The 24,821-nt window shown below is 45.8% G+C and overlaps 1 protein-coding gene across 1 annotated transcript in view; it reads left to right on the top strand.

The window, feature by feature from the left end:
* Positions 1-24,821, top strand: part of FGF18 (fibroblast growth factor 18) — a 49,371-nt gene that overhangs the window by 10,041 nt on the left and 14,509 nt on the right. The window contains exon 3 of the mRNA XM_027841889.1: positions 10,064-10,244. Within this exon, the coding sequence (XP_027697690.1) occupies positions 10,064-10,244 (181 nt within the window). The remainder of the gene's footprint in view (positions 1-10,063; positions 10,245-24,821) is intronic.

The following is a 24,821-nucleotide window of genomic DNA, read 5'->3' as shown; positions in this document are numbered from 1 at the left end:
TTGCCCAGGGTCACACAACTATTAGGTCTGTGAGGTTGGATTTGAACTTAGGTCTTTTTGACTTCAGACTCAGCAGTTTATCCACTGAGCCACTAACTACTACTTTGGGAGGAAGCTTGGTCACGGGACTCAAGGGTTATAGTGTTCTTTAAAGAAGTGTGTTGGGAAGAGTGGTAAGGACCTTGGATGAATGGAGAGAAGAGAACTTTGTTGTGTTGTAATCCTCTGAATCTTTGCCTTTGTCAGCGTTTGTCCAGAAGGATGGGAGTAGTTGGAACTATGGCAGAAACAGGGATGATGTTATGTATAATATAATGCATATTATATATAAAACTATAACAGTATAACATGTAACTGATGTATGTAGCCATTATATATTTATATGATAAATACTATTGAGTAATAATTTTAAATAGTAACTAGTATTAAATAAACTATTCTATGTAATGTATACAACCACTGTTATGTTACCTTTTTATATATATGTGTGTGTGTGTGTATATATATATATATATATCTCATACATCATCCTTGTTTCCTTCATGATTCTGACTACCTCCACCCATATACCTATATATATCTATATATCTATATCTATATCTATCCATGTGGAGGCAGCCAGGTGGCTCAGTGGATAGAGCACTGAGCCTAGAATTAAGAAGTTAGTTGGGTTGTTTTAGTGGTATCAGACACTTTGTGATGCCATTTGGGGTTTTCTTGGTAGAGATAATGGAGTGGTTTGCCGTTTCCTTATCCAGCTCATTTTACAGATGAGGAAACTGAGGCAAACAGAGTTAAGTGACTTGCCCAAGTGACTCCAGGGTAGGCATTCTATCCATTGCTGTCACCCAGCTGCTCTGGAGTCAGGAAGACTTGAGATCAAATCTGGCCTCAGTCACATACTAGCTGTGTGACCCTGGGCAAGTCACTTAACCCCTGTTTGCCTTAATCCATTGGAGAAGGAAATAGCAGACCCTTCCAGTGTCTTTGCCAAGAAAACCCCATGGACATTATGGCTCTTGGGTTTATGAAGAGTCAGACATTACTGAACAACAACAACAACCACATCTCGCCATATAGATTTAGATCAATCTATATCTCGGCTTGTCCTCCTACAGTGGTGGTGGAAGAGGATAGGGGAACAGATTAATGAATGTGACAAGAAATGTGGGGCATCTCTCCTTATCGGCACATAAAACGGGCATCAAGGCCCTACCTCTCTGAGTGGAAGGAAGGCCTCTTGTGCCTTGGGGATAGAGGATTGATTGATGCCTTGCCCTGGGAATTCAATTCAGCAAACATTAAGTACCTGCAGGGTCCTAGGCTACACACACACACACACACACACACACACAAACACACACACACACACACACACACACACACACACCAGAAAAAAATCTCTGACCTCAAGGGGCTTATCTTCTTCTGGAGGAAGCAACTTGTACACAATATATATGAAGTAAATCCAAAGTAATTTGAGGGAGTGAGTAAGGGGAGGACTGTGGTCCTGTGATTGATTTTGACCAAACCACAGATGCCTGATCCAATGAGTGCCAAAATGAAAGAGACCTTTTCTTGAGCTTGTCTTGGAGCTATCTGGTCCCTGGAAGTAGGGGGCACCTGACCACGCATCCCTTCAAAGGGAGCGATTGTCTGGTCTTTTCCGTCTTCCGCAGCGGCTTGTGGTCTGGAAAGTCCAGAGAAGCCATGCTTGGGCTGATCGGATTTTTCATCATGAGTTCTGGAGTTTAGGCCGAGCCTTGCAGGGCTGGGGTACCAATTCAGCTGCACCAGCTTCATCCTCTGCTGAAGACAAGGAGATCCTGAAGCATGGGATTCTTCATTACTTCTCCTCCTTTTCCATCAGAACACTTGTAACACGTTCTTGCCAGGCATGCTTAGGGGTTCAAAGGTACCTTGCTTGCTTAGCCCTGAGGTAGAAGGGGAGATGTAGTTAGTGGAGGACTAAATCTGATAGGATTCTGAAGACGCTAAGCTCTGTCCTCCTTCCTTCTTTCTTTTCTTCATTCTCCCCCTACATTTTCATCTGTTCATGTCTCTGTATGCCTCTGAGTGTGTGTGTATGTGTGTTTGTTTGTATATGTTTCCATTCCTGCTGATCTGAATCTATCTCTCTCCATCTTACTGCCCATCTCTTCCCATCTGTAGTCAAAAGTGATTCCTTTGGTGTCCAGATCTCTCCCTCTCTTCCTCTTTCCCTCCTTCACTTCTTTTCCTTCTTAAAATTCTGTTTTCCTGCCTCCCCTCAGACTCCTCGTGCCTTAAAGAGAATCTCTGTCTTCCCTGTGATCGCTGTCTGGCCTGGCTTCTTCAGAGGATAGTTGGGTAGATGGGTGGGACTGGGACAAGGGGAATAGGAGGAATACACAATGAACTCTGGAGAGTAGGACCCTTGGCCAACATTCAGATTATCATTCCTGGAAGAGCTGAAGCAGAGAATGTTCCACAGAGAGTAAGGCCCTATACTGTAGGAGGAGGGGGAGGAGAAGGGGGTGACCAATCCTTCAAGAAAAGCAACTTGGAAGGGATAATCTTATCCGAGCCCCAGCATCTGGGAAGCGTTCTCTTCTCCTTCCCACGTTCTCAACCTACTTATTTTTAAAATCTTACTCTCTTTGTTCACTGCCTGGAGAACCTGGAACAAAGGGAAGGTTTAGTCAGAGGATACAGGAAATGCGTCTTGACAGTAGGCATAGGCTGACTGAAGCAGCAGGTTGAAAAAACACTGGGTTAAAGTCAGGGGAACTGAGTTTAAATCCTGGCTCTGACATTTACTAATTGTGTGGCCATAGGCAAGTCAACAAAGACTTCTCTGAACCTCTATTTCCTCCTTTGTAAAATAAGGGTAATGATACTTGTATTACCTAATTGCGCTGTTCTAAAGAAAATACTTTGTAGACCTTTAGTGTAGACCTTTGAGCTCTTAGACAGGTCACCTAGCCGTGTTTGTCTATCTAATCTATCCACATCTCTCTCTTTCTCTCTCTTTCTGTATCTCTGTCTATAATCTACATATCAATATGTTGTTCCTCAGTCATGCTGGACTCTTTGTGACCTAATTTGGGGTTTTCCTAGCAAAGATACTGGAATGGTTTGCCATTTCCTTCTCCAGTTCATTTTGCAAATGAGGAAACTGAGTCAAACAGGGATTAAGTGACTTGCCCAGGGGCATACAGGTAGTAAGTATTTGAAGTGGGATTTGAACTCAGGTCTTCCTGACTCTAGGCCTGGTGCTCTATCCACTGAGCCACTCAGTGGTTGAAAAATATATATGCACACATAATTATTATTGTTATGCCAGAGATGAGGCACTACTCCTTCCTTTTCTCTTCTCTGACCCATGGTTCAGAGCTGTGTGTCTAGTTATAGAAATAAAGACATTCTTTTTCTCTGGGGAAGGTGTATATGTATATACTGTCTATGTGGAGAGTGATGTGTGATAATATTAATGAATATGAACATTCTCTATTCTGTTTCTGTGTATTCATATAATCAATTTTTGTGTTTCTGCTGTTTCTCTGGGTTCTCATGTAGTTGGGGGTCCCAGATTGTGGATGAGCATGGGGAGGAAATAGGAAGGTTTACCTCTAATGCCTTCCCAAGCCCATGGCACATGAGAGTCACCCATTGTCCATGCAGTAACACAAGTGTGTTCTATTTATGGGTTAGTGGAAAGTAGTGGAAATAAAGGTTGTGGGTGGTAGGAGGTTGACTGTCTACTCTCACCTCTAAGAGCTGTGTTTAGGTGGAAAGAGATTTGGCCAGGAAGCTTTATCCTCTTGACTCTATCCCTATTAAGTGGAATATCCATTATTTTCCCAAATCCTTTCTTTTTCCCATTGATATGTCATAGGGGAATGACTTCTGGTAGAGTGGATTTTGAGCCATAAGACCTGAGTTCAAATCCAGCTCTGCCACATTACCCCAGTAGCTATGGGCAAGTCATTTCAAGTTCTCTGGGCTTGTTTTCTCCTTGGAAAATGAAAGGGTTCAACCAAATGGTCTCTACTTTAAGATGTCTTACAGCTCTAAAAATCCAGTGATTCCCAGAAGGGCTAGCAGAAGATGGGATATCATTGAGTAACTTAGGGGGAAGTGACCCTCTTTAGAAATCTTTAGGAGATGGCTCTTGGGAAAGGCTCATCTATAGCCTTGAACATTCCATGAAATAAGGCAGCAAAGGGCAACTCGGGTTCTTGCCCCTAGAAACTTTGTCTTGTTTCTGTCTAAAAACAGGAAGAGGAGAGAATTGGGAAGGGAAGTGAGATGGGAAGGTTGATGTGACCAGTGTTAGAGAGGGCTAGCGTGGATGAAGACATCTGAGTATCAAGCTTTAAACAGAAAATTTTTTTTTCTATCTTCATCTTCCATTTTCTGGTCAAGTGACTACTAGTTAGTGGAGAAATCCCCTCATCTCCCATTACTCCTGGACCTCTCTCCAGAGCCTGGTTCAGGGTATCCATGAAGCAGCTGTACTTTAGTAGAAAGACATTGGATCTGACCTCAAAGTATGTGAATCCTGGATCTCTTGCTCTATTCCTCACTTAACTTCTCTATGACAGTTTCCTCATTTGTAAAAGAGGAAATACTTGCCTACTCTGAGGTAGGTAGAAAGCACTACCTCCTCTGCAGAGGAGTAGTAAGTAGCTAATGAGATGATATCTGGACAAGGCTTTATAAACTGAAAAGTGCCTCTGAAATCTTCTTTAGTTAGTTATTATTGACCATAAGGGAACAGTCCTGCCTGTCCTGGGTTTACTTGGTGATTTCCAGGATGATGGTCATGGTGTTTTTCAGGCTGGGGTGTCAGGGACTCTTCATAAAGAACACAGCGAACAAAGAGAGGGTGGGTTGAGATGCGCTGTCCATTTGGAGGAGGAGCTGGGGAGGTCCCTTCCATCTCTGTGAGTCCCGGGAGGAAGGAGGGGCTGAAAAAAGATCCAGAGGAGAGGAGCACTGGAGGGTTAAGTCCTAGAGAGAGAAGCAGCTGAAGGAGAAAGAGGGACAGAGAACCAGGCGATTCAGTGCTTGCTTTCACGGAGTCATCAGCACCATCCCTCAGAGAGATCAGACAGACACTGGAATAGAGAGGAGAGATCTTGGGGACTGTGAAATCCCTCTAGAGAGCCACAAAAAACCCCATCTAGGTCATAAGATTTATAGTCGGAAGGTACCTTAGAGATCACCTAGTGCAATTCTCTCATTTTACCAGTGAGGAAACTGAAACAGACATTTTCAGTGTCACACACATAGTAAGAAGAAGATCTAGTATTTGAACTTATGTCCTTAGAGTCCAAATTCCACAGAAAGAGTGTTGGACTTGGAGTAAAAGGCTCTGGTTTGAATTCTTCTTACACTTACCAGTTATGGGACGATGGACACATCATTTATCCTCTCTCTGAACCTCACTTTCTTCACATGTAAACTAGGGATAGCAGTGCCTGTGAGTTTTGGCATCAATCAGATGAGGCAGTGTGTGTAAAAGGCTTGACAAACCTTCATGAGCTATCTGAATCTCCATTGTTATTCTATACTGTACTGTAATACTAAGGGAAGGTTCACCTTGAGGAGGGGAAACTAAGTCAACAGTGCTGTATGGAGATAAGGGCTTGTCTGCCTCTATCACTCAGTAGGTAAGACTCCTATGCATCACTGAATCCTTGGTGGTCCAGGAGTCAGAGAAGATGGTAGAAGAAAGAAGCTTGGAAAAGGGGGCCTTCTAAACTGACTCTCTCTCTTCCTCCCTCTCCCAACCTCCCCTTTCTTCTCTTTCCTTCCTCTCTCTCTCTCCCTCCCTCTCCCTCCCCTCTGTCCCTCCCCCCCCCCCCTCCCCCCCCTTCTCTCTCTCTCCCCCCCCCCCCCCCCCCCCCACACTTTGGATGGTGTGATTCTGGATGCCTACAGCTTACAGGCCTCCAGGTTCAGCACACTAGCTGTTACACTGTGCTGGACAGAGACATTGTGCTATGGTCAACAGAGCATGGGATACATAATCAGGGAACCTAGGTTTGAACCCCACATCTATTACTGGTCACCTATGTGACCTTCCACATTTTCCAATTTTGTATCCCTACTGCCTACTGTAGGTAGCACAATGGCTTGCTCCATCCTAGCTACTTAGTAAAATGTTTGATAAATTGAAGTCTCTGAACTTCTCTGGGCCTCAGTTTCCTCTTTTGTAAAATGAGGAAATTGGAGCCAGCTAATGCACATTTTTATTTAGTACCCTTTTTTAAAATCTTCCCCTGTTTTAATAACTTAGACAAAGATTTTATTTTCTTTGAAATGAGAACCCTGAGGCAAAGCTCCTGATTTGAAGGTTATAGTTGTAGTAAAGTATTGATGATAACTGAAACTACTCACCAATCAAGGAAAGGCTTCTGAACTTGGGAACAGTGTAATTTGTGGGAGAAGGGGGGCATATAGTTTTCTTTTTAAAATACAATTAAGTAAGTGAGAATCAAAAGTAAAAAGAAAATATATTCTTATTAAAAAAAGTCTCTGAGGTACCTTTCAACTGTAAATCCTATGGGCTTGTGACTTTGGCTCAGTAAAGAGATTTAATCTTATAGGGTCAACAAGATAATGTGTTGCTGTTGCTGCTATTGGTTGCTTCTTCATCCATATTAACCTTCAAGGAACAGGGAGACGGGAGAATGTTTTCTGACATTTCAGTCGAGCTAAATGAAGTTTGGGGGAGCAGTGGGGGTGGGGAAGCAAGTTACTCTTAAGTGCAGGTGTGCCCCACTAGGAAAAAGAAACCCTGACATTGGACAATATGTTTCTGTGTTAGAAGACAAATTAGGGAAAGTCATTAACTTTATGTGAAGGTAAGAATCCTTTAAGATAAATGAGCCCCTTGCATGCATTTAAAAACATGAGTCACTTTACAAAAAAACAATGATTTCTTGTTCAGATTACATCTTTTGCAGATCTGTAAAGGGTTTAACTAATATAAAGCAATGCTGGACAGCCTCAGCAGATGACAGCAGCCAGAGGTCTAGAAAAGGGCCCCTGTCTTGGCTCAGTGAAGGAGGTGGGAGGGGAGAGAGCCCAAGTCCACATGCAGAGTCCACATGCAGTGAGATGGCTCTCTGGGGCCTGGTTCAGAGAGGCTTCCCCAGCATGCCGCAGGGGGTCCATTTACATAGATGGGTGTATCTATAGAACTGTGAGCTTCACGGTTTATATCCTACTTAATCCTACAACAAAGACCCCAGGTGGAGAAAGCTTCTTCCAGAGGGGTGGGGTAAATAGCTGCCTTGCTGCCTCATGAGTTGGTCTGGGAGGTCCTGGGGTGCTCCCCACTGACCACAGTTTTGAGTTACCCTGGGCCATGGTTCCAGAGAAGGTGATATGTCCTGTTGTATATCTAGAGAGGCAAATAATAGATTTGGCCACACCTAGTACCTCAGACCTTGAATCTCAGGACTGTATGGTACCACCTTTGTGGTCATCCCTGCCCCTTGCATCACCTTGGGGTGTTTCCTGATTTATCTAATAGATGAGAGTTTGGCTCAGGTGGTAGAAACTGTGAGAGATGGATTACTCTTTCCCACATCCTGGGGAAGAAACTCCACCCAATACCTCCTGATGACCTCGGGTCACTCACTTTGTGTCCAGAGGGGTCAGGAAGAAAATCATTAATGTGGGGTTGGCTTCTGGGAAACAGTGGCTTCCTACTTATCTGGGGGGGATGTGGGGTCATGAGATTGGTTTGACCTCTGATCAATAAGGTCTCTGGTGAGTATGAGAAGGTGTCTGAAGGTGAATAAGGAATCCTCCAGACTTGTTTCAAGGGGCTGGAGAGAGGCATTGGGCTGCTGAGGAATCAAAATACTGACATCATTCAGGTTCACCGATGAATGGGATTGTAGGCAAGCTCATCCTATAAATAGGCTGGTCATCCGACTAAACCCAAGGGGAACCACAATCTAAATCCATTTAGTAAACCTAGGGTATGAATTATGGCATGTATTTCTCTCGGGGCGGCGGTGGGGGAGTACAGAAAGAGAGAGAGACGGGCAGAGAGAATAGAAAAGAGAGACAGAGAATATTGTGTGACATAATTGGGTGTGATTTCCTGGAAAAAAAGTCTTTGGGATTCCCTCAGTGGGTTAAATTTCTTTATTAGCATCAACAAGATTAGCTGAGGCCAAACTGAACCTCAGTTTCCTCGGAGGCTCCTAAGCCCAAAGTAGAACTGAAAATTTCTAGACGTATGTCTCTATGTGTTAATGTCCCCTGTACCTAAGTTAAGTCCTTGGTGGAGACTTGATCGACAAGGGGAGGAACCTTAGGTTGGGATGCTCGCAAAGGTCACAGTGCAGTGTCCTGTAATTTCGTGGTAGTGATACTGAATAAAACTTGCCACCATGTGAGGTTCAGAGTGCAAACTGAATATTTTATGAGTTTGTAGAGCTGAAAGGGATCTCAAAGGCTATCCAGTCTAGCTCCAACATTTTATGATTGGGGAAACTGAGATGCAGACAAGTCAAATGATATGCCGAGGTCACGTAGGTGGTAAGCATCAGAGATGAGATTTGAACCCAAGCTCTTTCCACCGTACCGTACGTGATTCATAGTTCAGGGTGGGTTGGAGTGATTAAGGACAATTTCACAGAGAAAAATTAGGCTTGATCTGGACCTTGAAGTATAGTTAGGATTTGGAGGGTCAGAAGGGGGAGGGGACCTGAATTGAGCATGTGGAACACGCAGTATGATTGTAGGACATAGAGGTGCATAGAGCGTGGATCTAGTGTGTTGGCATACCCAGGGGGTGCTGACATACCATGCCCACCCTCTATGCACGTCTGTGGGGAAGGCATTGAGATTGGAACGCTTGTGGTGTATTTATGAGACAAAATGAGGATGTTAATTTGACTGGAATGGAGGCTGAGCTGGGAGTATTCGGAGATAAAGATGGACGTTCTTATTCCTGATGAAATTCAGGGCACATCTTCCTCTGCTCTCCTCCCTTAGACAGGATCCAGAATCCCACCTCCTGGTGACTTCTTCCCGTGACTCTGAAGCCCTCCAGTTGGCCAAACTGGGAGGGCAGGGGCAGAAGTTGGTTCTAAGAAAGCTCATTTTTCTGTGGGTCTTGGGTGGGGGGAGCAGGGAGGGAGAGTCTATCTTGTAGTACCAGAATCTTGAGTCAGGAGGTGAATCTGGCTTTCTGTTCTGAATCTGCCTTAAGTTGGGCAAGAGGACGCCAGTGCTCCGTGCCTCAGTCTTCCCCCGTCTCCTGAAAGCAGGAATAAGACTGTGTTGTGTTTGTGTCATACTTCTTTCTCATCCATTGTCTCATTTGATCCCTGTGACCATCCTGTGAGGTTGGAGGGTAGGTTTTATCCCTCTTATTTTATGGACAAGAAAATTTGATGCAGTGTGAAGTTAAGGGCCACACAGCAAGTCAGTGAGAGGGCTGGAACTGGAACCCAGATCTGCAGATTCCACTGTGAGGAATAGTGTGATATAAAGGATGGAGTATTGAACTTGAAAACCTGGATTCAAATCCTGCCTCAGCTGCTTTCTAGCTGTATGACCAAAGGCAAGTCACTTAATCTCTCTTTCCTCAGTTTTGAGGCATCTAAGTGGCTTTGTGGAAAAAGTGATGAGCTTGGAGTCAGGAGGAGCCAGCGGAAATCCTGACTCAGATAGTTATTAGCTGTGTGACCCTGGGCAAGTCACTTAACCTTTATCAGCTTCAGTTTCTTCATCTATAAAAGTGAGGGGGCTGGTCTCAATGGCCTCCAAGGTTCTAAACTTACAGATCCAATCTCATTGTTCTATTGTATTTTCCCAAACCTAGTCTTCTCCCGCCCTGTCATAGGAGGGTCACACATTGCTTCCCACAATTGCTCAGAACCACAGCTGAAGCCAGCGCAGGGGCTCTGGGCCATCGGCACCAGCTCCCCTCTGTCCCCACCCATATTCCCTGTGAGAGGCCTTTTCTATGGAAGAGAACTTGGGACCCCAAGCTCGCTGTTCCAGGAGTCACCTTGTCTCTTCCCCTCCTCCCTTTTCCGCTTTACAGGTGTTGGCAGCCGAGGAGAACGTGGATTTCCGTATCCATGTGGAGAACCAGACGAGAGCTCGGGATGATGTGAGCAGAAAGCAGCTGAGGCTGTACCAGCTGTACAGCCGGACGAGCGGGAAGCACATCCAGGTGTTGGGGCGGAGGATCAGTGCCAAGGGCGAAGATGGAGACAAATATGGTAGGAGACGTCACTGGGCTCGGTGCTTCTCTCCCAGCCCCCTCATGGGGCCGGGGGGGGGGGGGGGGGGGGGGGCATTGGCTGAAATCGCTGCAGAGACGCCAGGGTGGGTGTGCAGGGATACGCAGGCAGACGGAGAGTCAAGTCCTTTGATCTGTTGCTTCACCAACCTTTTATCCCAGAAACCGAGTGGGGTGAGGGCTTTCTCTGGATCTTTGCTGACTAGACAGTCCTCCTTTTAGAAAGGCAGATTTAGGCTACACATCAGGAAAAACCTCCCAACAGCCAGAGCCATCTCAAAGTGAAATGGGCTGCTGCCTGCAGGCGGGGGTGGGGTGAGGGGGTTTACTGGCTTCTTGGTGGCTATAGGTCTTTAAGCTGGATAAGCCCTGGAGGGGATTCTTATTCAGGCCTGAGTGGGACTGGAAGCCTTCTGAGGCTCCTTCCGGCTCTGAGATTCTGTGGTGGCATATACCCAGTGCGCCGGATGTGTGTGTGTACATGCACATTGGTACCCATGTCGGCTTTCAGCTTGCAGCGGTGGTGTGGAATGCTTTCTTTTCTCTCCCCTGACTCCAGGGATTTACCTGATTCCAGAGCTGTAACTAGGAAGTACACCCCCAATTAAGGGACAGAAGAAGGTACCTCATGGGGGTAAAAAAGAGACCTTGGGACACTGGTGAAAGACCACTGCTGGAGAAAGAAAAGGACTCTGGGGGTAGCAGAGGCACTCACCCCAGTGCACTGTCTGTTTAGCTTCCTACTAAAACTAAGCTCTGTTGTTTCTGTTTCTTAGTGTCCTCTAAATTGTTTGCCCTGTGGCAGAGCCCGATTTGCCATGCCCTGTTTATGTGCTATCTGACCCTCAGGGAACTTTTTTGATAATTGACAGAGCTCTAGGGATGATGCTGTGAGGTTGTTTGGGGTCTCCTGAACTTCCAAATTACTTCTGGCTCAAGGGATGAGGAAAGGAAAACCCATTACTCCATTCCTTCCTTCTATACAGACAGAAAAACAGAAAACCCAACCCCTTTTCTCACTGAGGGAAAACCTTTGGACCTGAGCTGAAGCCTAGGAAATGCTCGCATCTCTCTGTTTTTTAATCTAAACATGCAGTCCCCATAGGAGAGGGTCAGAGAATTATAGACCCTTAGAATTTGGGGAATTTAGAGACTGTCTAGCTCCTCCTCATAGGCCCTGCCCTTTAAGTCTGGGATGGGGAAGGAGTGCTCTAACTTTATAATCTGCTTATTCCCAGGAGTCAGATCCTTGGAGAAGAGGGGGGGGGGGAAGGAAGTCTGTAGCCTGAGATGAGATGGTCTTGGAAGCTCAGACAGTGGAAGCTGAGTATGTGCTTGTGGGGGGAGGTGGACCAGGGTTTGGGGGCCAGGGGACTTGGGCCTTGTGTGTGTGTGTGTGTCTGTGTGTGTGTGTGTGTGTGTGTGTGTGTTGGGGGGGAGGGCAGTAGTGCCCTGGGAGCTCTCCAGCTGAAACAGCAGGATGCCTGGCCTGCTGGACCCCAGCCCCTGCCCGTTACAGTTGTGACATGACAACAAGACAAATAATTTCTTGGACCTTTTATCTTAGACTCCATTTATTTTCACTCGCTCAGCCCTGGGGCAGAGCTGACCTCATCTCAAGATCCCAGAGTGTGGCAGCTGCACGGTCACCGGGGGCTGGTCTGGGCCGGGCAAGCTGAGCTCTGAGCCCTGCACTGCCCAGCTGCCCGGGAGCTTGATTTCCAAGGGTCCCTGTGCCTCCCCTTCACTATGCTTCTCTGTGATTCTCCCTTTCTCTTTTTCTTTCCCATGTCCTCTCCTCTTCATCTCATATCCTGTTTGTCCCCTCTCCCTTTCACCCCCATCCCTTTATGTTTCTCTTTTCTTTATTTTCACTGGGGGAAAAAAAATGGCTAAATTAGAAGTCAGAAGACCAGGTTTCTAAATCTGACTCTGTCCTTTACCAGTTGTTTGACTTTGGGAAAGTCACTTTTCCTCCTTCATAAAATGAGGGGGCTGGACTCAATGGTCTTAAGGTGAATTTCCAGGTTCACCATTCTGTTATTTTGCCATTCTCTTTCCTCTGTCTTCCTCCATCCCCCAGATTTCTCCCTTCTCTGTGGCTTAGGCCTGGGTGGCAGTTTTCCCTTGGAGCTCTGGGAGGATCCCTGGAAGTGACAATCAGGACAGTGGGTTAAACAAGTCTTTTTAAAATGTTTAATTAATGCCCTTTTAAAATTTAACATCGTTGCCATTTCTCAATAACTACCTTCTCTTGTAAGGAAAAGGAGTATAGTTGGCTCAAACAGACAGATTGCCTGTCTGTGACAAGGTGTCCCTCATTTCATACCTATAGTCGACCAATGCTCTGATGAGAGGCAGGAAGCATAGCTGACCTCAGCTGGGCGAGGGCAGGGTGGTATGGTGCGGAGACGGCAAACTTACGTAGAAACAGGTGCCTAAACCAGACATCAGGATGACTGTGGATGGCATGTTGACTTAGAAAAACACATATTAACATCATCTATTTTTAAATTTTATTTTGATTTATTTTGTTAAAGATTTCCCAATTAATTTTAATCTGGTTCAGGCCACACTTACAAGTGTTATGCGTCCCATGTTTAACACCTTTGGTGTAGTGAATAGAGTACTGCTTGCAATTGATAGAGCCTGGGTTTGAATCCTGCCTCAGATTCTTAAGATGTGTCACCTAATCTCTCTGGGCCTCAGTTTCCTCATTTGTAAAATTGGGGGGCATATCATTTAATTTCTGGGCCTCAGTTTCCTCATGTATAAAATAAGGTCCCTTCTAACTCTAAGTCTGTGACCTTTTGAAGTCACAATTGGTCACTCCATTGATGAGTGTTTTCTAAGGTCATTCCGTGTTGTTTTCTTTTACATTGTTGTGGTCATCATGTCAGTTGTTCTGCTGGTTCCATTTCCTTTGCTCTGCATTGGTTCATATGTCTTCCCAGATTTCTCTGAATCCTTCATATTTCTTGCTTTTTTCAGCAAGAAGATATTTGTACAATTTGCTCATGGGTTGAACAAGTCTAGAGGGAGCACTGCCCCCTGTTGGTGAGCCTATGAGCCACCCTGTTCCTGGACCTCTGAGGCCATGCTGTTGTTGAGGCCTGGGGTCCGGCCGACCCTAGGGTGTGAGGGTCAGAGTCCGATTTGAACCATCTCTGCATATAATCCCTGTTCCAGTTCTAGAAAGATAGGAGAGCTAGAGGCATAAATTAATTAATGGAAAAGCATTTATTAAGTGCTTACTGTGTCAGGTGTAGCAAAGGGGATACAACTCCTTTAAAAACACACAGTTCCTGCCCTCGAGGAGCTTACATTCTAATAGGGTTAAGACTACACCTATAGGGAGCAGTGACTGGGAAGGGATAATAGAAAGGGGGAGGAAAAGGATACATTCACAGGTGCAATGGCAGATAGATAGTGAGGTGACCTAGGTGTATGTATGCATCAGATACAAAACTGAGGCAAGTAATTTCCAAATACCAAGACTATCCCCATCTTCCCCTACTCCCTACAATTCCCCTACTTCCCCGAGGGACCACTCTGGTCATTTCACATCTCACTTCTCTCCCAGCCTCGGAAGAAGGATTCTGCCCCTCCAGGGCAGCAAAGGGGCTTGGAAACCTCCATGCTGCTGCTCCATTTAAATGTCTCATTAGAAATGCAGATAAAGAACTGAGACCCCATCTGTTTGTCCTGGGAGGGAAGTGAGACCTGGAGCTCAGTGACGCTCCAACCCAGTTAATCAATACAAATATTATTGGGATGGGGATTTATGTGGCCAGGCTGTGTAGGAAAATGGGGATGCCCAAGTCGATACTGCATTATGCATTTCAGCCTGGTGCTTCTCACACATGACTTGTCCTTTGCAAAAGAGAGAAGGGGGAGGGAAGGAAGGACATGGCTGTCTTCCCTCCTCTTTGGGGCCTTTGTGCTCCATTTCCAGGCTCTGAGGGGGGCTTATCCTGGATTGTTGAAGGCTCCTTTAAGATCTGGTCCTTGATGATGCCGTGGAGGAGGAGGATTCAGAGGCTAGAAGGAACCTTGGGGAGGCTTTAAGTACAGCCTCGAAATTTTACAGATGAGGGAACTGAGGCCCAGAGAGCTGGAGTGATTTGCCCAAAGTCACCCAGGCTTGTGTAAGTGGCAGAGCTGGGATTTGAACGCAGGTCCTCTGACTCCAAATCCTGTGCCTTTTCCACTGTGCTCCACTACCTGTCATGTCCTTCTGTGCTCAGGGCCCTGGGAGAATGAAGTGGACCAGAGGATATTTCTTTAGAGCACAAAAGTTGGGGACAGCTAAGTGACTAGGTAGACAAAGTGCCCAGCCTGGACTCAGGAAAACTCATCTTTGTGAGTTCAAATTTGGCCTGAGACACTCATTAGCTGTGTGGCCCTGGGCAAGTCACTTAACCCTGTCTGCCTCAATTTCCTCATCTGTAAAATGAGCTGGAAAACAAAATGGCAAACCACTCTAGTATCTTTGCCAAGAAAACTCCAAATAGGGTCACGAAGTGTCTGACATGACAGAAACAACTGAATAACAACAAAAAAAGGGACAGTGGCCTGCAGCAGAATCGGGAAAAGCCTTTCCAACCTCCGTCTTCCCAGGGAAGCTGCTCTGGCTTTGAATTTCCCTGTATAAAGTCATAGAAAAAAGGGAGACCTCCTTATGAACCCCCTGGCACTTTGCACCTTTCTTTGAACCATTATCACATGCTATTTTGTACTATAGTGAGAATGACTAGCAGAAAGGATGGTGGACCTGGAGGCCAACCCCCGAGTTCAATTGTGACTATGGTACCAACTCATTCTGGGACTATGAGCAAATCACTTAACCTCTTACAGGCTCAGTTCCTGCATGTGTAAAATGAGGCTATTAATATTTTCACCACCTACCTCACAGTTGTGAGGAAAGCGTTTTACAAACTATAAAGACTGTCAAAAAGGTGAGCTATTATTATTGTCTCTCCTTTATATTGCAAGCTCCTCAAGGGTTGGAAATGTCTTATTCATCCACTGACACCAAAGAGAGACTCCTGCACTTTAGAGTAAGGAAGTCTTCAAATCCTTCCTTAGACACACAGTAGCTGAGTGACCCTGGACAAGCTTACAAGGTGCTAGTAAGGCTCAAAATGAGAGGGTAGTAAATACACACATGTATACTTATATCCATCTGTTTATCATATATGTGTATGTATACTTACACATATACATACACATATATCTATATCTGTATCTATATCCCTCAGTGCCAAGCCCCCATCTACCTGCCTTCTACATTTTACTATGTCTTCTATAGTATAAGTATAGATAGATAGATAGATATCTATATATACACCTATGTCTTTGAAGTTATATAAATATATAGCTACATATATACACACATACATACACTTACGCAGAAGACATTTCCCTGTCCAGGCTCCAGAACTGTAACTAGGGCAGGTTGATGGCGATCCACTGGGATGCTGATAGATACATAGCTAGCATATATACATGTGTATGTATATGAATGTATACCTATATATGTATGTACCTACATGTATGTGTTAACTATTATTCCTATATACCTTGTTCATAGTAGGTCCTCAGCAGATGTGTGAATGAATGAATGAATGAATGAATGGTGCTTACCTTTTATTTGGGGTGTGGTATATCCAGCATCCCAGGGAAAGAAGTCTAGTACTTTAGAGCCCCTGAGCACATCTCTTGAGTGAAAGACCTGGGGGCACTGGACTTCTGACCAATCAGTTAACTCAGGCCGGAGATCCCAATTCCTTGGACGTAATTATAAATAATTCACATTTCTGTGTTGCTCCAATGTTTAACAATGCATTTCTTCTACAACAATCTTAGGAAGCAGATGATACAAATATTATCATCTCCATTTTACAGATGAGATAATGTCAAGAGTTTGTGATGTACCAGAACAGATGGTACCTAGCATAGTACCTGGCACACAGGAAGGGCTTAATAAATCCTTGCAGCCTCACTTGCCCGTTCTCACGCGAGCTGTTGAGTATCTAAGTCAGCATTTGAAGCTGGGTCTCCTGATCCCAATGCCATGATCCAGGGCAATCTCTGCTCTACCATCCTTGACGTTTGGTGTAGGAGAGCCCTTGGGGGGCTATGCTATGGCTCAGTCATTAGCTTCTCCTTTCTCTGGTGTTCCTTCTGGTTTTGCTAGCTCCAGCTATACCCCTGAGACAATCATGGAATTGGAAGAAATTTCAGAGATCATTTGGTTAAACCCAATGCATCAACTCTGCCCCTCTGTGGCCTAGGTCTTCATCTTTTAGTGTCCTTAAAGGACTGGAGGATGGTCCCTCCAGAGCTTAGGGAGTCAGACCTTGGCTGTTCCCTTTCTGTCGTGCCCCCAAATCCAGAAATGTTCAAGTTTCTCCCTTCCCACTAAATTACTTTCCCAGGCATATATATGTCTCATTGTTTTGGGGGAAAGAGACCTGTGAGAAGTCGGAATGACATCCCATTGCCCTTTGAGGAGATTCAGGCTGTCAGGCATTAGGAGATTCCTGGGGAAGAAAAAAAAATTTTGGTTTCTTGGTATCTCTGAGGCTTCCCAGCTCTGGCCATTTGAGGAAGGGGACTTTCCATTATTTGGCAGTTTTGCTTGATGAGAGAAGAGACTTAAATTGTTGCCCTCCCCAGCTCTCCCTCTCCTATCTTCCTTGCCTCTCCAGCTGTGGTTGAAGATCTTGCACTGTCCAGGCTCCAAAACTGTAACTAGGGCAGGTTGATGTGGCCTTGGCACTGGGGTACTGAAATTTAGAGGGTGCCAGCAGCATTTTTAGCTCTGCATCAGTGAAGAAACAACTGAGCTTACACCTAATTAGGGAGACTACTTAACTAAAACAGGAAGCTGCCAAATGGCCTGCTTTCTGCCCACTTTGCCTCATCCCAAGTGGCAGCCCCAGCTCAGCCCCACCCTTCTTTCCTTCCCAGCAATGGCATCTTAATGTCCCAGAATCTGTCCCAGGTGTACAATTTCTAAGAATGGTTGTACCAGCCTCCATCCCTTGTTCCTATGGATTCCTCTCTATCCATGGAGAGGTTCACGTTGGACCCTTGGGATGTCAGAGGCAGGCTGCCAAGGTGCTGGTTCTGGCCTGGGAGGGTAGAGAGGCCTCCGGGAGATGGTGGAAGTTTGATTCCACATGTCCTCGAATCACAGAGTGGTAGAAATAGAAGGGACCTTTGTCCATGGGTATCCAGATTTGTTTTGGGTCGTGTGCCTCATGATCAGAAATCCACGTGTTCATGCCAAATGAATTTTTTATAACTTCTTATTGATTCAAGCCTGCAAGAATGAATCAACAGAAGCAACAGTAAGTAGCAGGCACATGGTTAGGTTCTACTGACTGGTATACCGATCGTGTACGATGGCTAACTAGCCACATATCTTGGGGGGGGAGAGAGAAATCTTAAGCAGGTCACATTGGTTCATAGGCCTCTAGTTGAATACCTGTGATCTATCAATCTCCTCTGTTTTATTGCTCTGAGGCCCAGAGAAGTAATATACTTTGTCTAAGGTCACACAGCTAGTTAGTGACTAGGAACTGGGAAAGAGCATCTGGACCACTGGACCACACTGCCTCCAAGCTAAGCTCTTGCTATGTATGTACCAGGCACTGTGCTAGGTAAACAGGAGTATCCCTGCCCTTAAGGACTTTATGTTCTACCGGAGGGAAGCAACGTGTACACAGATAAATAAAATATAAATAAATAGGTTTACAATAGATTTATTCATCATAATAAATTTCTAAGAAGTATATATTTAATCAAATTAAATATTTAATATAATAGATTATATTTATCAGATACAAAGTATATGAGAATGTGATAAATATAAGTATTATTTATAATAATAAAATATATGCAAAGCAAATACAATGTAATTTCATGGAGGGGAGGTCTGAAGTCAGATAACCCTGTGGTTGATTTTTTTTTTTTTACAAATCAGAGATGCCTGATCCAATGAACGAATCCATAATGAGGGAAGCCTCTTCCCTGTGATCGTCTTAATGACAATAATAGCTAAGCTTTGAGGTTTGCAAAAACTTTGTAGACATTTCATTTGATCCTCACTGTAGCCAAGGGGGAGAGGTACTATTAACTTCTCCATTCTACAGATGAGGTAATGGTGTAGGAAGGGTTAAGTGATTTAATATATAGCCATGCATGCCTGAGCCTGGATTTGAACTTGGGTCTTCCCAATTCCATGGCTAGCACTCGCTCCATTAGCTACACCCTGAGTTGTCTTCTGTAGGGGACCAGAATTGTATTGGGGGATCATAAAATTCAGAAAGAGCAAGTTTTTTATTCTCTTCAGCCAGTACCCTCACCCCCCTTCCCAATTGCTTTATGATTAGGAAGTCCAGAAAGAAACATCAGTTGAGGAAAGAATTTGAGCTGATATGATAACCATGTGCCCTTGAATTCAAAGAGGATACCAAACTCCCTCCAGCCCCCCAAAATGGACAAGTCTCTGTGGTCAAGAAGCTTCTGGTGGAGGAGAATAGTGTATAAACAGACAAGTAAAACCAAAATGTGAACCAAATCAATATGACATAATGTACACTGAGGGAGAGCAGTAACTCCTTGGGGGGCACGGGTTGTCACAGAATGAGGAGAGGCCTCTCCTATTCAGGGAGCAGCCCTTCAGCTGAGTCTTAAAGGAGAGAGAGGAATTCCAAGAAGTAGAGGAGAGGAGGGACAGTGCTCTAGGCCTGGAGGATGCAGCCCAGGAAAAGCACTGAGGTGAAAGATGGAATGTTGTCCAGGAGGAATCGTGGACCAGTTCCACTGGCAGCCAGAGCCTGTGGATCTGTCGTTAACTTTGCACCTACTGTGCGCCCAATACCACGCACACAGCACTATAAAAGATAAGAGAGACAATCCCTCTCCACGAGGAAATAAGAGGAACCTAAGCCTAAGCATTTAGCATGGTGTCTTCTTGCCTTCATTGTACTGTAGGCCTGCATTGCTTTTGCTGAAATTGAATTGGGGAGATAAGGGTTCCCTTTCTTACTTCCTGCTTCTGCTCTAGTCCCCATTTTCTGGTACTTGGGTTGTGCTGAGCCAGGAGCAGTCTGTTGGAGACACAGTCTCCCTAATGGGCTCAGGATCTGGTAGAAGCTTTGGATCGAACCCTGTCCGGGGTCCTCTCCTCCACCCATTCTTAACCGGGTCCTCTACACTTATGCTTAGTAAATATTTGTGGAATTTAATTGGACTGCAGTGAATCAAGGCTTGAAACACCTGGACATGTTTAGCTTGATGAAGAAAAAATTGGGTGTGGGCACATGGATGACTCTCTTCCAGTATCTGAAGGGTTTTCCAGTGGAAGAGAGGCTGTAGACTTGTCTGCTTGGCCCTCGATGGTGAAATGAAGAACCCCTGGGAAAAGGTGTAGAGAGACAGATTTCATCTGCTGCAGTGGGAAATGGGGTTGCACTAAATGACCTTTAAGGTCCTTTGCAGCTCAGAATCTGTGAATCTGTGCTTTTCCTATTGTGGGGACAGGGTGGGTGGGGGGAGGGAGGAAGAAGAAGAACCTTCTGAATAAATACAGCTGTTCCTAATGAAGTGAGTTGCCCGAGAAAGTAGTGAGTTCCCTCTCACTGGAGGGCCGCAAGTTGAAACTCGACGGCTACTTGTTGGGGATGTAACAGTGTAAGCTCCTTGGCGGTGAGGACTCTAGTTTTTGTCCATGTATTCCCATCATCCTGAACAATGTCTTGGCATTTTTAGCAGGTACTGAATACATTTGGCCTAGTGGATGGAATGTCAGGACTTGAGGTCAGGAAAACCTGAGCTCAAATCTGGCCTCAGATACTTCCTAGCTATGTGACCCTAGGTGAAGCATTAAACCTCTGCCTGCCTCAGTTTTCCTCATCTGTAAAATGGCAGTAATAATGGCACCTACCTCATAGGGTTATTGTGAGCATCAAATGGAAAGTACTTTCCAAACCTTAAAGCGCTATACAAATGTTAGCTACTGTTATCATTATAATTGTTGTTGTTATTGTTAAATTATTAGACCCCGGGGGACTCATCTTCAGGTATGGGATTGAGTGGGTGATCTCTGAGGTCCCTTGCTCCTTTCAGGTTCTATGATTTCTGTCGTTATTTCTTTTGACTTGACTCACTTTGTATCTATCTCTTCTCTCCCAGGCTTTCTAGGGCAAGTATCCTCTTTTCCTGTCTGGCAGTGCAGAGGGCAGGGGCAGGTGTTGCTTTGTTCGATGTCCTCTATTGCCTGTACATTTTGGATGGGGGCAGATGAGGGACACCAGAATAGGGCTCATTTGGCACATCTGGATTAGAAATTTCAGCTCACTTCTGGGGTTGAATTAATCCTCTGTCCCAGAGGAGGGACTAACCAATGGTATACAGGAAAGAGCTGTGTATGTGGATTTGGCTCTGTTATTTAATACCTCTGTCCTTTGGGTAAGTCACTTCACCTCGGGCCCCTGTTCCCTGTTCCATAACATGAGCCGGTTGGACTATATGGTGTCAAGAGTTCCCCGAAACTTTAGCATCCTAAGAGCCCGTGAATCATTTGGGCTTTCTGAGCTACAGCCCACTAGCCACCCCCACTGCTGATCCGATGGATTTTGGGGAGTGGGAGGGAACAGGGCTAACAGATGTGATCTTCTCAAAGGAGTGCCAGGGGAACTTGGCACCATCCTTCCTGGGCTCGGGTGACTTTGGGGAACAGTCTGCCCATCCCCTATAGCTGCAGTTGAGTTCTTTTTTTTGCCCTTGGCAGGAGCTGAGCACCCAATCTACACTGACCTCTGGGATGAAATTGTTGAGGTCTAGAGCCACCGCCAGCCTCAAGCAGATTGATTTTTCTCCCTGTATTTCCCATTACCCTAATTGGATTCCAGACTGGGGGTTCTGCCCGGGGGGGGGGGGGGGGGGGGGGGGGGGGGGGGTCTTCAGGGTGAGCAGGATCGTCCTGTGGGACCTCTGGACCAGGGGCTGGGAGAGGGAGAGGGGACTGTTTCCACTTAAAGTGGGTGCATTTTCACTCCTTCTGAGTGATGATCTCTTCCTCCCCTCCCACTGCCTTTGAAAGCCCTTCAGCCACAAGGGAGGGATTGATTTGGTGTGACCTCCATGCTCCTTCACCCCTGGGATATTTTCTCTGCTGGAGGATGATGCATGGAAAGTGGCTTAGAGCACCATGTCAGCATTTGTCTTGTATCCAAGTCAGTCTTCTGGCTACCTCCCATCAAGGTGGGGGAAGGGAGAGGATGAAGGTGAAAGGGACAAATGCACCTCCCATATTCTAGCAGTTAGGACCCAGGTTTATCTGTTTCTCTTCTCCCAGACAGTCAGGGGTGAGTCAGAAAGACCTTGGCTTGAATCTTGCCTTTGCTAATTACTGCTCTGGGAGCCTCAGTTTACTCATGTAAAATGAAGATGTTACCTTATCTATATGTTCCTTCTAGCTCTAAATCCTATGATTTTGTGGAATTAAAACATTTTATCTGTGGAGCTATGACTGTGGAACCTGAGGGAGGGGTCCAAATTGATGTCTTGAACTACTTGTCCGTATGCCTGGCACAAAGATGCTGGCCACCCTGTGTTCTTCTCTGCCCCCCCCCCGAAACAGAGACCCTGAGAATGTTGTCCTTGGGCTCTCTCCAGGATACTCAGTCATACTTTTCCTCTCTACAGAGTTGGAGGGAGAGGAGGGCATTTTAGAACTTGGGGGCTGGGGTGGGCAAGCAGTGTGATAGGGCAGAAATAGTCCTGGACTTGGAGTCAGCAGACCTGCATTTGAACCCCACTTCAGACACTTAACTCACTATATGACCTTAGGTAAGTCACTCAAAAACTCTCTTTTCTCATCTGTAAAATAAGGATAATCCTTATACTGCCTAGACTTGTGAGGAAAATAGAATGCAAGCTCCCTGAAGGCAAAGCTTTCTCCTGGTTGTACTTGTATTTGCCTTGCATGGTACCTGGCACATAGTAGGTGTTTAGTAAATGCTTGTTAAAGGAAAGATTAAAAATGTTTTGCAAACCTTAAACCATTATAGAAATTGAGTTTTTATGATGGATATTTTGAAGGTCCATGAGTGTAGGTAATCCATGGTGAATATTGTAGCCCCTCCATACCTTGTGGCCAGCCATCTGCTGATTAGTGTTTCTGAATTTTGTGTGTGTGTGTGTGTGTGTGTGTGTGTGTGTGTGTGTGTGTGTTGGGGGAGGAGCGGAGATATTACCTCCGTGTTCTTTCTCTACCCTTACAACTGGCTCTTTGAAATTCCTTCCCAACATGTCATATAATAATGATTTTCATCATCCTTGGATTTTGGTCAAAGATTTATCTCACTAGGGAAACCCCCGAGAGAACCTTCTAGGACCATTTCCCCCTCACCCATAGAGATGTTCTGGGGTGTGACTCTAGACTAGTCAAAGGATTACCTGGTCTGAGAGGCTTTCTTCTAACCTCCCAGCTTTTCCCCAGGGTTATATATAAGAGCTCTGTGTGGGGTGGAGCAAGTCTTTGGCAGCCAGGGAGAGGGGGAGGAGCTGGAACCCTTCAGGAACCATCACATGAGAGTCAGAAACATTAGCCATCTTTGGTCCCAGGTCTCTCAGGCATGTCCACCCGGTGACCTTTGCTCCCTGGAAGAGGAGGTCATGAAAAGAAGACAGACCACCCCCTCCCCCTGACCTGCTTGGTGCCTATACAGTTTGAGGCATCTAGTTGTCCTTGGTGCCCAAGCTCATGGCTTTCCCCAGGGGCTAGGGGTTGACGGATAGGGCTACATACAGGGATGTTTCAGATAATATTTGGAGTTTTAAATTTTGTTCCATTTTTTTCCCTGAGAGGATGAGAAATATTCTGGAACATTAATAAATGTGAAATGCTATTATCTCCTCTGTTCCTGAAAAAGGGAGGGGGCATTGGCAGAAAGTGGTAAGGGAAGGAGGATCAGGTAGGTTTCTGCCCTCTGTGTATAGAAGAAATCATATCATCCTCTCGTCCCACCTACCTCTGCCCCTCTTCCTTAGATCCCAACCTGATGGGCTACACATTTCCCACCCTCAGGGAGCTTCTGATTTGCTGGGGAGAGATGGGGGAGTCCTCGCCCTTGGAGGGCTTCCATTGTGTGGGGGATGGGGAGGAAGAGAGCAGGCGGATATTTTCTTGAGGGGAGTGGGAAGTGGCTGTCCTGAAGGGGACTACCAGAATATCTAAGCAGCACCCCTGCTGGTTGGGCACCAAAGATTCCCTTCCTCCCAGGTAAACTTACCTCTTAATTAGCAGAAAGCAACTAGCCTGCTGCATAAATGCTAATTAACCCCTTGGCTCTGGAAGTGGCATTTTCCTGCCCTGGAGCACTAATGCAGAATGCATTAGCAGCACTTAATGGCCGAGGAAGGAGGGGGAAGAGGGAAAGAGAGAGAGGCCCAGGGGTCAGTTTGCTCAGTAATAAAGAGGACGCTCTCCAAGGTCTGGCCGGGAAATGGCAGAGACCCAAGGAGCCCCAGGAGTGTGGCTAAGGGAGGGAAGCTGGTGAGTGGCCCAACACGGGGAGAAATGCAAAAGATGTGAATAGGGCGGGTGGAGGGGAAGGAAATTAGGAAGCCTAACTTTTTACTGCCCACATCTTTGAGCTTTTTTGTTGACTCTCTGGGTTAGGCCCTCGATAACTGGGAGCTCCTTTCCTATCTCCAGGGACAGGCCAGGACATCAGAGGGTGGAGACGGGTTGGGAGAAGGAAGGCTTCTTCTTCAGGTATGTTTATCCTGTGAGCTCTCTAGAGCTGGGGGGCTATACCTGGCTTGGGCTTTCCAGAGCCCCTCTGGAAGGTCAAGGGGTGAGAACACCTTGGAGGATCAGTCCTGACCTAGAAGGGCTGGTGGTTTCCTTAGAGCCAGGGGCAGTGGAAGGTTCATGGAGATCTTGGAGCAGGGGAAAAGGAGAGATGAAGACCCCGTACACTCTCTGTTCTGGACCCTTCGGAGCAGGAATGCAGTCTTAGCTTTCCCTCAGCTCCTGACTCTGCTGTCTTCCTTTAGCCTAGGGGTTTCTAACCTGGGGTCATGTGAACTTGTTTCTTAAAATATTATGATAATTTTATTTGGACACTATCAGTTTCCTTTGTAATCCCATGCATGTTGTATTTTATGCATTTAACAACATTATTCTGAGAAGTGTTCAGAGGCTTTCACCAGATAGCCAAAGGGACCCCATGGCATAAACAAGGTTAAGACCCCTACCTTAGTTTCCTTTACCCATCCTCCAGGTGATAAATAAGTCACTGTAAGTGCCCTATTTTTGTGATGGGAATTTGAGCAACACTTGGCATCTTGATCTTGATTCAATGAAGGAGAGGGTGAGGGCGTAGGGGAGCAGATTTAGCCAAGGACCCGCCTCGGGAATGCTCAGAAACGTGCAGGCAGGACTCCGGGACTGAGTTCAGGGTGGATTCTTGGAGTCCTGGCTGATATTACTCCCCAAAGACTTTACATAATTCTGGCCTGGCTCCCTCCCCAT

The sequence above is a fragment of the Vombatus ursinus genome, unplaced genomic scaffold (genome assembly GCF_900497805.2).
Source record: "Vombatus ursinus unplaced genomic scaffold, bare-nosed wombat genome assembly UNPS02014863.1, whole genome shotgun sequence".
Lineage (NCBI taxonomy): Eukaryota > Metazoa > Chordata > Mammalia > Diprotodontia > Vombatidae > Vombatus > Vombatus ursinus.
Note: the sequence above shows the minus strand (reverse complement) of the source record. Positions and strands in the feature narration are given on the sequence as shown.